This window comes from Brassica oleracea, chromosome C4 (genome assembly GCF_000695525.1).
Source record: "Brassica oleracea var. oleracea cultivar TO1000 chromosome C4, BOL, whole genome shotgun sequence".
NCBI classification, from domain to species: Eukaryota; Viridiplantae; Streptophyta; class Magnoliopsida; order Brassicales; family Brassicaceae; genus Brassica; species Brassica oleracea.
In genome coordinates, this window is record NC_027751.1 from 49,235,521 (window position 1) to 49,247,769 (window position 12,249).

General features: G+C 37.9%; 2 protein-coding genes across 4 annotated transcripts; both read right to left on the bottom strand.

The window, feature by feature from the left end:
* Positions 1 to 1,076: 1,076 nt before the first annotated feature.
* Positions 1,077 to 2,441, bottom strand: LOC106339357 (F-box/kelch-repeat protein At3g13680-like). Its single transcript, XM_013778148.1, has one exon. The coding sequence runs from the start codon at positions 2,372 to 2,374 to the stop codon at positions 1,211 to 1,213; it is 1,164 nt and encodes a 387-aa protein (XP_013633602.1). The 5' UTR covers positions 2,375 to 2,441; the 3' UTR covers positions 1,077 to 1,210.
* Positions 2,442 to 5,807: 3,366 nt separating this feature from the next.
* LOC106342881 (ABC transporter E family member 2-like) lies at positions 5,808 to 10,875 on the bottom strand. Of its 3 annotated transcripts, XM_013781935.1 has the most exons (18): positions 10,804 to 10,875; positions 10,636 to 10,727; positions 9,511 to 9,726; positions 9,386 to 9,424; positions 9,196 to 9,295; positions 9,009 to 9,082; positions 8,712 to 8,831; positions 8,587 to 8,625; positions 8,393 to 8,492; positions 8,234 to 8,318; positions 8,085 to 8,153; positions 7,801 to 8,007; positions 7,643 to 7,732; positions 7,260 to 7,564; positions 6,894 to 7,188; positions 6,560 to 6,799; positions 6,241 to 6,489; positions 5,808 to 6,164 (listed from the first exon to the last, which is right to left on the bottom strand). In XM_013781935.1, the coding sequence occupies exons 3-18, from the start codon at positions 9,698 to 9,700 to the stop codon at positions 6,012 to 6,014; spliced, it is 2,355 nt and encodes a 784-aa protein (XP_013637389.1). In that variant the 5' UTR covers positions 9,701 to 9,726; positions 10,636 to 10,727; positions 10,804 to 10,875; the 3' UTR covers positions 5,808 to 6,011. The 3 variants fall into 3 exon arrangements, with proteins under 3 accessions (XP_013637389.1, XP_013637390.1, XP_013637391.1); XM_013781936.1 differs by lacking the exon at positions 10,636 to 10,727 and having other exon boundaries at positions 9,511 to 9,717; positions 10,804 to 10,874; XM_013781937.1 differs by lacking the exons at positions 8,712 to 8,831; positions 9,009 to 9,082; positions 9,196 to 9,295; positions 9,386 to 9,424 and having other exon boundaries at positions 10,636 to 10,868.
* Positions 10,876 to 12,249: the final 1,374 nt, after the last annotated feature.

The window sequence follows — 12,249 nt, forward strand, 5'->3', positions numbered from 1 at the left end:
CAAAGTGCTATTCACTTAGCAAAGAATCCAACGTTTCACTCTCGCTCAAAGCACATCGATATCCGACATCACTGGATCCGAGAAGTTCTGGAAGAGAAGCTCATACATCTCACAAAGGTACACACCGATGAAAACTGGTCAGACTTTATGACCAAGGTATTTGAGAAATATATCCAATTCTAATACAAAAAGAGTTGGAGAAATAACAATGTAGACATACAAGATAAACTCTCTTCTCTCTCTACACGAGCAAAAACTCAAAAAAATCATGATCTATATTAAGAGCCCAAAAGAAGAGCACAAGGAGGAAGAATTATCTAGAATTATGGAGAAGAAGAGAGAAAGTTATGGAGTAGAATAATTAATGTTAGATATTTTGAAATAAGATAATAATTTAAAAAATTTAGAGTTTACTTCTTCACTTGTATAAATAGGTGTGCTTAGCAGCATTTGTATCATCCAAGAATCAAGCAAAGCAATTGAGAGAAAACATTCAAGAAAGAGTTCTAAGAAAGTTTCTAAAAGAATCTCCAAACACAAGCCTTAGTAGAAAATCCATTTCCTAAATACAAAAGCTATCACAAATATAAACCGTCTACATTTCATGTTAACCTCTCAAAGAAAATATTATCCGCTATCTTTCCCAACAAAAGCTATTAAAGAAAGACTCAGAAAGCTCTTTGTAAAGGGATTTTTTTTTGGTTAAATATCAAGAAATTCCGGATAGACTTTAGTTTCATCCCAAGCATCACTCAGATCTCTAGGGTTTTTTTTTAAGATGTTTTTCCGGTTGAGTTAACGACACTTGCTAAAGAGATTTATAATCAATGAATTATCTTAGCAGATTAAACAAAGGTGGGGAAATATGACTATAAAGAGGAGTGTAGTAGGCTGGTTCGTTTATAGCATCTCCCAATATTTCTTCAGAACGTGAATATGTTGTTTAGTTATATGTATAATGAAATCTCTAAGAAAGCTATTTCGATAAAATCATGAACAAGTGAAAATATTGCCTAACTAAAAGAGAGGGTACTCTAAGAAGCTATTTCAGTAAATTTCGAACAGCTAAAGCTTGATGGGGGAGGGCAAACCACAAATGAATAATAGGTAGGGTCATAAAACATTAAAAAGCCAATGATAAAAAGCAAAATACAAACGAGTAATTGTCCTGAAGAAGATGATACAAAATATACATGTAACTAATGATTAATCACATTCTTTCCATTAGAAAGGTTGGCTGCTTGATTTGCAGTTGCACTAAGCTTGGAAGATATGAAGAGCAAACCAGTGGGGCACAATATCTCTCATGAGGATGAAAAGTGTTCCCGAGATCAGGAGCTTCTCGGATTCTAACAGATTTGAAGTATCCATCTTGTCCAATGACATGAGCAGTTTGGTAGCGACAAGCCTTGGCCCTTTCTAGAACAAAAACCACAGCAATTTTCATCTCCACGTCAATGAAAAAGCTACCGGAATAAGGGTGAACGCAAAAGCTAGTGACTAGTTTCAAAAACTTTGTCCAAGACACAACATTAGGACCAATCTTATCCGTAACACTAATCTCGACCGTCTCTTGTGCCTCCCAGTGTTGATACAATACGGCGAGCTGGTCTTCTCTAACACAAGACAGAGACGTGAAAACTCCTCCATGTTCGGACTGAAACGGTAGAGGCAGAAGCGGCCCGAAGCTCTCTGTTGTGAAATCAAAACAGAGGAAGAAACCTGCAACCCTTCGTATCTTTGTCCCCACCTTCTTTTGAGCAGGAAAATAAGCGTTTCCCTTCAAGGACACGCCGCGTAGATGAGACCATATCTCCCAGTGGGGAGTGACATCAAGAACCTTCCACGAACCCGAGCTAAAATCGTAGAGTTCGAACCCTAAAACGTGTTTACTTGTAATTGGATGATGCTCATCAGAGATCCTCAGGATCTTGTGGTTAAGGTTGTTGTTGTCGTGTCCGAGAGCAAACCTGTCTGAACTTTGGAAACTGATTCTGGGTTCGATCCACCTCGTTTGCGCTAAGTATGGATTCCATACCAAGAGCCTAGAGCAATCCTTAAGGACGCATAGCAACAAGCCATTACACTGAAACACCTTAGATATCTCGATTTGATCGAGTAAGCTTACTTGTTTTATAGATGGGTCGACCAAATTGATGTCTTTGCAGGGATCGAAGTTCATCAAACAAATCCTTGAGTCCATCATCATGAACTGCTTCTTCGCTGCTGTCTCTTTACCAAAAAAGATACGATTTTTACATAAAGTGTTCCACTTTCTACAGGTAGATCGCACTGACCTCAGAGATGTCATCGGCACCCTAGAGAATATCTCATCCTCTAACAATTCCCCTGGAATATCGAAAATTGTCTTCATTATTCCAAGCTTCAATTTCAATTAGGGTTTCATTCCCTGTTCAGCGCAATTTTATCGTGATAAAAGTCGAATTATTGCCTACTCCTAATGGGCCGGCCCAACTAATCATATACGATTTAGAGATGCCTGATGCTGCAAGTGTTCATAACCGACGATACGGAAATTAAGGATTGTTGGAAAGCTCCACGAGAATTTAGCATGTTGGAAAGCTCCAACACTTTTTTTTGTATAGTAATTGGCATTATTTCATGTACGGTATCTTGAGTTCCATCTATTCTTTCAAATTAAATAACAATTAATTAGATAAGTGATTCGTAAAAATTCAAAAGATTCTTATCTATTTTTTTTTTATCATAATTAGATATTTGATTTCAAATATGATATTTTGGATCATTTCAAATATTCATTTTTCGGTATGTCAAATTTTTTTTTTTTTTTTTTTTTGATAAAAAGGTATGTCAAATTGCATATTTTATTTCAAACTGGAGAACGATTTTTCTGTTTTAGTTTAATAAGGTTAAAATTAAATTACTATTTTTAACTTCATTAGGTCGATAGAGTTTTAAATATATTTTATAATCATTATAAAATTTCATATAAGTTGTTTAAAAAATAAAATAATCTAACGTTGGAATCACATTAATGAACAATTCATAAAGTTAACCTGTAACTTTTAAAAATTCATGTACATATATGAATATATATAAAATAACTAAATCCTTTGTTAGTAACTTGTTTAGAATTTAGAAGACATTTTATAATTTATATGTATGAAAATTAAGTAAAATCTTGTTTAACAATTTTGTATTTTCTTCTTAATTAGGCATGTAATGTGAGTAATCTTGAAAATTATTTTCTTTTTAATCATTTGATCCAACTTATTTTATTTGTTATTTTTGTAAATTATGTTTGAAATATATAAACTTATATATTTTGAAAATTTATAGATATTTTCCTTTTTTATTTATGTTGTTTAGGGAAATAAAGTAATGAAAATAAAATTCATTATATATATACAAGATCTTTATATTATAAATATTTCCTTTTTATTATTTATATGGTATTCTGGAAAGGAAATTAAATCTAAAATATAATTATAATTTTATTAATAAAAAGGAAATAAAAACAATTGTTAATAATGACAATTGATGCGGCCATCAAATCAATGGTTGAACAAAAGGTCAATCAAGCTGTGCAAACCAGCCACCTAGGAGATACCATCAACATGGGTCTTTTTCCATGAATTCAACTTTCAAAAAGGCTAAATCATCAAAGAATCAATGAGGCTTGAAATTACAAGAAAATCTTCGCGGAGGAAAAAGATATGAATTTTACAAACTGGAGGTTCTCCAACCCGTCCATCTGCGAATACCAACTGGTGACAACTAATCCTGGAGGAGTGTTGTTAAAGGGTGAGGTTTTGGGTTCGAGTAACGCCACGCGCACCAATAACCTACCGGTGGATGTGGAGGCGTTTCCTCCCATGGTGAAGGGTTAGGGTCGATGTCTTGCAAGACTGTGAGCCTGGATCCGCGGGATGGGTCGTCACAACATTAGTCAACATGATCTTCACTTTGGAGAAATGACGGTAAGAGAGACACTGGACTTTATGGGGACGATGACTAGGTATTGGGACACGGTACCAGTTGCTCACTGAGATCTCAATGAGGGAGAGAGAAGCTGGTATAAAGCTAGACCCTGAAATTGATGCGTTCATGAAATTTATTGCCATATCAGGGCAAGAAACTAGTTTGGTTACTGATGATGTACTTAAGGTACATCTTTTCTTGCGTCTTCTTAGAACTAATTAAAAAAGTAAAATAAAAAATATTTTGGGCTCATCTTTGGTAAATGCTAAATTGACATATACTTGGTCTTGACATTTGTGCTGACATTCTTGTTGGTGAGGTGATGAGACGAGGTGTTTCTGGTGGACAAAGGAAGCTTCTAACAACCGGTAAAACTTTGAGTTATTACATATTTTCACTTTTTGATATCATTTCAGTAGTGTGGATAGCGTGATTAATGTAGGTTTCGGGTTCTTAGAATAATATAAGATACAGTATCTTATCTTTTAACTAAAAAAACCTAAGAGACTGTTTCTTATATCTTTTATTCTTATTTAAGAGATTTCCCTTAGTTTTTTTTAGTTAAAAGTTAAGAGACTGTATCTTATATTACACTAAGAATTTCATACTAAGAGACCCACATTAATCATGCTCTAGCTCCGGTGATTCTTGTCTAAACTGAGCAGGAGAGATGTTGGTAGGACCAGCAACAACTCTTTTCATGGATGAAATATGAACAGGGTTGGATAGTTACACAACATTCCAAATTTGGATAAACTCTTGAATGAGGCGTTTGATAGTACTCCTTCCGTTCCTTAATGATAGATTTTTTAGAAAAAAAATTTGTTTTAAAAAGATATAGTTTTTGTGTTTTCTATGAAAAAATTGTAAACTTCAAAAAAATTAATTGACTTTATTAAATTACTATTGGTTAAAAGTTATTGAAAATTGAAAATTACAGAAAGCGATAGATTTATTATGGTAGTTTAATGTATTTTTTTAATATGTGTGAAAATACTAAAAAAACCTATCTTTTAGGAACGGAGGGAGTAGAAAATAATCGAAGCAAGTATTATGTATATGTGATAAAAGTAGATACAAATTGAGACTTTGAAGCAAGTTTTAGTCACATATGTTTTTTTAGTCACATATATAATTTGCATAATCTTTAGACAATGTCACTTTGTTGCTTTTAAGCTAAAAAGCTCGCAATAATCATCAATCGGGTCATGTGTCGCCATATTTTATAACTTCCTAAAAGTTCTCTCTTTTCTTCATTTTCCCCTCAATCTTCCCACGCTAAACCTCTTTATCCATTATTATCTTTGCCATGCCAAAAATATAAAGAATATTATACTGAATTAAGAATTAAAAATTATTTATGTACTGCCTAAACCAAAAAAAATGTTTGGTGCACCAAGTCATTCGAACCGCATACCCTGTACCGAGCTTTGCAAAGCAGAATCACTAGACTATCTCAAACTTTTGACAATTATGATGCCCTCAAAATTTTAACCTATTGTGGCGCCTAAAGCACTTGCTTCCTCTGCTTTAGGTCAGGGCCAGGCCACCTAGTTACATATAAATTCCTCGCGTAGCACAAAAGTTATGATCTCAAAGATTTGATACAAGGACCGAGCATTAGTGCTTTGCTATGATGTCCATGCATAAAAGGTCAATTTTCATGTACACCCTACCCTCTCCACGATCTACACTTTATACGTGTCACAGAAAATGCTACTTGGGAGGCAAGTAGAGAAAACTCAAAAAAAAAAAGAAGCAAATTACGTGGCAGCTCCTCCTGCGTCTGCCTATCTACCCTCGTGGTATAAACAGAGCCTTTACTATTATAATAAGCAGCAAAAGGCAAAAGCAACTCGACTGATAAGAAAAAAAGATTTAGAAATCAAAGTTTCACACATCCTAAAACAAGGGAGCAACGGTATTATTAACAACAAAAGACGGAGAGAGCCAATTCAAAACAATTTGATGTCACTTGTTCTTGCTACTTAAACTCTTGATTCGTATCTAGAAAACTTCATAGTTCATCATCTTATCACACACTATGCTCAGTCTTCTACCCTTCCCAGATTCTTCACAGGTCTTCCTAAATCTTCAAAAAAATGTCCTCCGGTTTTTTGCTCCTCGTCTTCAACGGATCTTGGCTTATTCATCCGAGCTAAAGACGTGAAACGATTAGTTCTACACGTGATATTCAAGTCCTGCAAAGCAAAGGGCAGCACGTTATTTCAGAGTCCACAAAGGGTTTTCATGATGATCACAAAGAGAGTAAGTTACCGAAAGATATTGGTTAACTCCATTGGACATCAAGACGGGAGAGTTAACGGTACTCTGTACTCCTGGTTCTCCTTGAACAACGATAACACGGTCCGCCAAATAAGTGGCCATCATAAAGTCCTGTTCAACTACTAAAGCAGCTTTCCTTGAGTAAGCGATGAACCGCTTTATGGTCTGGGCGGCTATAACCCTCTCCCTTGCGTCTAGATGAATACTTGGTTCATCTAGCAGAAAGACACGTGCACCCTCCTGGGGAGAAAAAGAGTTCAACACATTATTTTAATCAAAAGGAAAAGGACTACGAAACTAGATGAGCTACCTGTCCCAAGCATGTAGCAATGGCGATCTTTTGCAAAGTGGATTGAGACACTTCCTTGATCCTTTTATCAAGAATCTTTACGATGCCAAGTGGTTTCAGCACCAATTCCTGGAATACTCTGTCCAGTGATGAAAATCGAATCAACCTATACAAGTGTGTTGCCACTGTATCATGCCTATTCTCACATTTAATCATCTTCTGATCTTTGTGAGAGAAATCTTGTCCAACACTTATACGGTTCTGCAATATTTGATTATTGAAATTGTCAGTCAGAGTATGTGAATAAAATATGGAAAAAGAAAAAGAATACAATGAAAGTGGAAATATCACTCACCAGCCACTCCAGAAACAACGTCTTCCCTGTGTGCATATTTCCCAATACTACGGTTATTTCAGAGCTTCGTAGGTCTCCTCCCATCACGTGAAGGCTGAAGGTTCCAAAACCTTTAACTACTGTTTCTGGGTATCTATAAGTTGGTGGAGTCACGATCTCTTCACTGATCTCTTCAAGAGTGAGAGGATAATGATCTAAGTGCACTTCACCAGAGGTTGTTTCCTCGCCAGTGTATAAGATATGGTCACAGACCAAATCGAGCACACTCATATCATTATCTGTTATGCAAACATATCTGAAACAAAACAAATAGATTTGTAAGAATATTGACCAAGTATGAAGAAAGAAAATAAGAAACAAACAAACCTATCAGGCTTGACCACCGACAGAATAACCCGTGCAACTTGGTACTTTTGCCTCGCATCTAGAAAGATCGTTGGTTCATCAAAGAGATAAACATCTGCCATCTGTACAATTGTGGATGCAATTGCAAATCTTTGCAACTCTGCGTCAGACAGATCGGTGACACAGGTGTCAAGCATGGAGGTCATGTCTAAATCCTCGATAAGTTCCTCCATCGAATCAAAACCAGTCCCCTTGGATTCTTCAAGAGAGGTTCTGACTGTTAAAGAACTCCTATAGACTGTCAGGTCTTGTGACTTCAGAGCCACCTACAAGAAATGAAATGATGTGACTTGTTACTAAGAGCAAAAAAATATCAAAGATAAATAAGGTTTCAAAAGACATACATTAAGTGTGTTTGTCTGAAGTCGGGTCAGGTAGGTCCGTATGTGTTCGGTATCGAAGTGGTCAATAATTTCATCCCACTCCGGAGGATCCTGCACAAGAACAAAAGGAATTATTCAACTATCACAAAGCAAATATCACTTGAGAGCAATATAATTACCTCAAACCGTCCAAGATTTGGCTTCAGCTGCCCAGCCAAAATCTTGAGACAGGTTGTTTTTCCGGTAGATTTTCCCCCTAATAGTCCCACTACCGTTCCAAGATATAGATTTGGAAGCCCGTGTATATCAAATGAACCAGGGCCATATCTGTGAGTCGGAATGTCTAGCGGGACGTCATTAGCTACATTTGTGAATTGCCGAGCCTCCTGTAGATAAGAAAAATGAGTGAATATACACAATTGTTCGGTTGTCGAACTAGTTTAAAACAATAACTCAACCATACCAGGGTCATCTGCTCTATCTCGAGATTCCCTAAGTCACGCGGCTCGTAGTCTTGAACACTCGGGATTATCTGCATGCATGGAAAATTAGATTTTTGGAGTTATAGCAAGAACAACAAAAATAAAGTTGCAAATAAGTCCCCAAAATCACCTTTGCACCATAAAGGTTTCGGGTATCCAGCCCTCTAGTGGAAAACACAGCGTCTACAAATTCAGGCAGTAAATCACCCCCTCCCCTACAAGAAGAAATGGATAAGCATATCAAGCGAACAGATTTCTAAAAGGAATGTATAGTGTAAAGTTCACGCACATAAGCCACCGGTGCTTCTCGACATATACAACTTCCAAAATTTCGTCGGTAGGAACAAACACTGTCTTGATAGGTGGAATCCTCTCAATCTCTCCTGTCACTAATAAAAGAAAGCAAGCACACACACACACAGCTTATCTACAGCTTCCACAAGTTCACGTGCAGGAATAATGATCAGTCCCCCCGTGAATTACCTCGTTTCAGATACGCAAATGGCATCTCTAGAACTATTCCTGAAAGTACCAAGAAGATTTATAAAGTACCAAGACGATTTATAAATTTAAATGTTATCTCTAAGCAGAAAAATTCGGAGCCTCACCATCAGCACCATGCTGGAGCTGGCCCCTTGACATGGATCCACATTTGTGATACACTTCAATAAGCTGCCCAGTCTTGCCTGTGGTAAGGGAATCTGAACGATGCTTCTCCGGGCTTCCATCTTCCCCAGTAGACATAAACAAAAAGGAACTTATATCAAACAAGCAACAGTACACTAGAGGAAGAGGAGCATCTTCTCACATAGCCAGTGAGACATTTGTATGGAAACAGACCCAAATAATAGTATTCAGCGCAAACAGGCACAAGAAAGTAAGGCATAAGAACGAAACAAAGATACCATCATGAGCAATCAAGTCCATATGATTGTAAGCGCTGCTCAATGCACACAGTAACTGATCCTCTTCCTCTCCCCTACAAGCACAAATGTATAAAAGAACAGCTATTCATAATCGTAAAGTGCATGCACATAAATAATCTATTCATTCCTAGAAGATATTCGAATTATATGTAGATGTATGTATTACCTACGCCACCGGTGCTTCTCGACATATTCAATTTTCGAGATTTCACCGGCAGGAACAATGACCGTCTTGGTTGGTGGAATCCTCTCAAACTCCCCTATCGCTAATGAAAGCAAGTACACACAGACACCTTATCGACAGCTTCCACAAGTTCACGTGCAGGAATAATGATGAATCCCCCCCCGTGAATTACCTAGTAACATTAGCGCAGATGGCATCTCTAGAACTATTCCTGAAAGTACCAAGAAGATTTATAAAGTACCAAGACGATTTATAAATTTAAATGTTATCTCTAAGCAGAAAAATTCGGAGCCTCACCATCAGCACCATGCTGGAGCTGGCCCCTTGACACGGATCCACATTTGTGATACACTTCAACAAGCTGCCCAGTCTTGCCTGTGGTGAGGGAATCTGAACGATGCTTCTCCGGGCTTCCATCTTCCCCAGTAAATGCTTTTGGTGTATTCCCGGGATGTGACATTTTAGATTTCCCCCCTTCTGGTTGCATATCTATTCGGACTTCAACTGTTGAAACTAACAAGCAAAGGGAGATAATAAGGAAAAGCTTTTTTTTAAAAGCATTAGAGGGTTTGATTGGGGAGAAAGAGCCGTAAATAGAGAACAGCAAGCACTTAACCGGAAAAACGAGAAAGCTGAAACCGTTAACAAAGTTATAGATCTTCAAGCATGGGAACAAACAACAAGGGGTTTTGGTTTTGTCAGAACAACTGTAGAGAAACCCATTTGATTGCTATTTAGGAAAATAAACAGCTGGATTCATACATAAAACATAGATGACTAGTCTAAAGAACAGTGGATATATTCAAATAAATAAGAAACTTACATCAAACCAGCAACGGTACACTAAAGACGAATAGCATCTTCTTACATAGCCAGTGGAACATTTGTAATGGAAACAGAGCCAAAAAAAGCATTCAACCCAAACAGGCGCAAGAAAATAAACACAGACAAGAGCTGGATTCATACATAAAATATAGATGACTAGTCTAGAGAACAGTGGATATTCATAAGCAAAAAGAAACTTATATCAAACAAGCAACGGTACACCAGAGGAATAGGAGCATCTTCTCACATAGCCAGTGAAACATTTGTATGGAAACAGAACCAAATAATAGTATTCAGCGCAAACAGGCGCAAGAAAGTAAGGCATAAGAACGAAACAAAGATACCATCATGAGCAATCAAGAAAAGGTATCTACAAGGCATTGGAACTTGAACTACAGCTTTCTAGTAAAACAAACCCTAAATCAGCCATCTGAATCAAAAAATTCACAAAATCTGCCAGTTCGTTCTTTAACTACGACCTTTCAGTAAAAACAAACCCTAAATAGGCGATCCGAATCACCCCGCACTACCAAAATCTGCTCCGATAACACGAACGAACACAAAGATAACAACGAAGACGAAGAAGATGATCCTTACCTCAAGAACCGAACGCGATCAGAAACAAAATCGCCGACGCAACGATAAACGCGAAGCGATTGCTCCGAACGGGGAGGATACGAGTTCGATTGTTTCCCCAATTAAGCGAGTTAGTATTGGGACTGAGATTTAAACCTAGCGCAAATCGATTGAAGCTAAAGGACTCACCGTGAATCTACTCAGAGACGATTTCGGAGGAGATGAGCGAATCTTCGATTCTTTCCGCGAGAAGCTAATTGATAAACGTACAAGAAACAGGCCGTTGCAAGCTAATTTTATAGTAGCATAGATTCGTCACCATTTCCATAAAAACGTTGCGTAGTTCGCTCACGCATTTTTTAAATAACACGTCGGTCAGCGAGTTTTTTTGTATGGAGAGTAGAAAGAAAACGACACGCATGTTTTAGTCTTAAGCTTGTAACGGGAGTCACTGCGGTACCTTTTCCTTATCGGTTTGGGTAAAATATATATGCACCAATGAGACGGCGGGAAGTTTTTAAAGGACCAAAGGTAACAGAAACCTCAAAAAAATTTTAAAAGATATTATTCATGTTGGCGAGTTAGACGTACAAGATATATATGTACATGAGAAGGAACGTAATAGCATGATTATCCGGGGTCCTTAGTGAGGTTCTACGTGTGTGGGCTCCCACAAAACCCTTAAGGTTTGGTTACAAAAACTACTAATTAAAAACCGATTTTAGTGAGTTTCTTACACTGTTCACGGGCCCTACTGACTCGTGGCGGCCCGCGATTGGTTTACTTTTTAATTTTTTTTTTAGAAAAAAAAATTTAAAAAATCCAAATCGATTTCTTAGGGATAAACATGGCCTAAACTCTCTCTGGCGCTTCCCCCAAGACAGCTTTAGCATCTCCGGTTTTCTAATCCACGGTTTACTTCTTCCTGGTTTATTACATTTTTCGGCTATGTTTTCAAACATCTTTTCCCATTACAAACCCACCAACCTTGTTTCTACTCCATTTTGGGAAAAGTTTCAAATCTACAAAACCGCTCTTGGTGCTTCCAACAACGCATGTCGCCGGCGATGGCCGTGCGGACCGTCGCGTTGTCTACAACACCAACCACCTTTATTCTAGCGCTTGCTCGTCAACTCCCTGAACAAATAGCCCTGTACCAAGAGTTCTGAGAAGGGTCTAAGGGTCGACTATTACTCCTCTTAACCTCAAAGCTCTACTCTTCGTATCACGAGTTCACCTCCCCTCCTTCACCTCCCCTGGTTTCGACTACAACACATCTCTTCTACTAGCGGCTACGATTTCTAAGCCTCTACCTCTACATCTAGGACTTTTACTAGCCTTCTTCCCTACGTTACTTGCTACAACATCGACATAACCAGTCTATCATGGCTACAACTTTTACTAGGCGATTTCTTCCTCTTCCGTCATTGGTTTTTCGAACGGGGAGCCTTCCCGAGCAGATCGGCTTCTGGTCCTTCTCGGATGTCTGTCGACGTCCTCGTCGGTGTCGTTGGAAACATCGCTAGGATCCAGGTCAATGTGTTCGGCTTCGTTATCCTCCGAGTCCTTTGCAGGGGACGAAAGACTTTCAGGGTTCCCCTTTTCGATGGGAGATTTCTCGCTAGGGTTTTGACC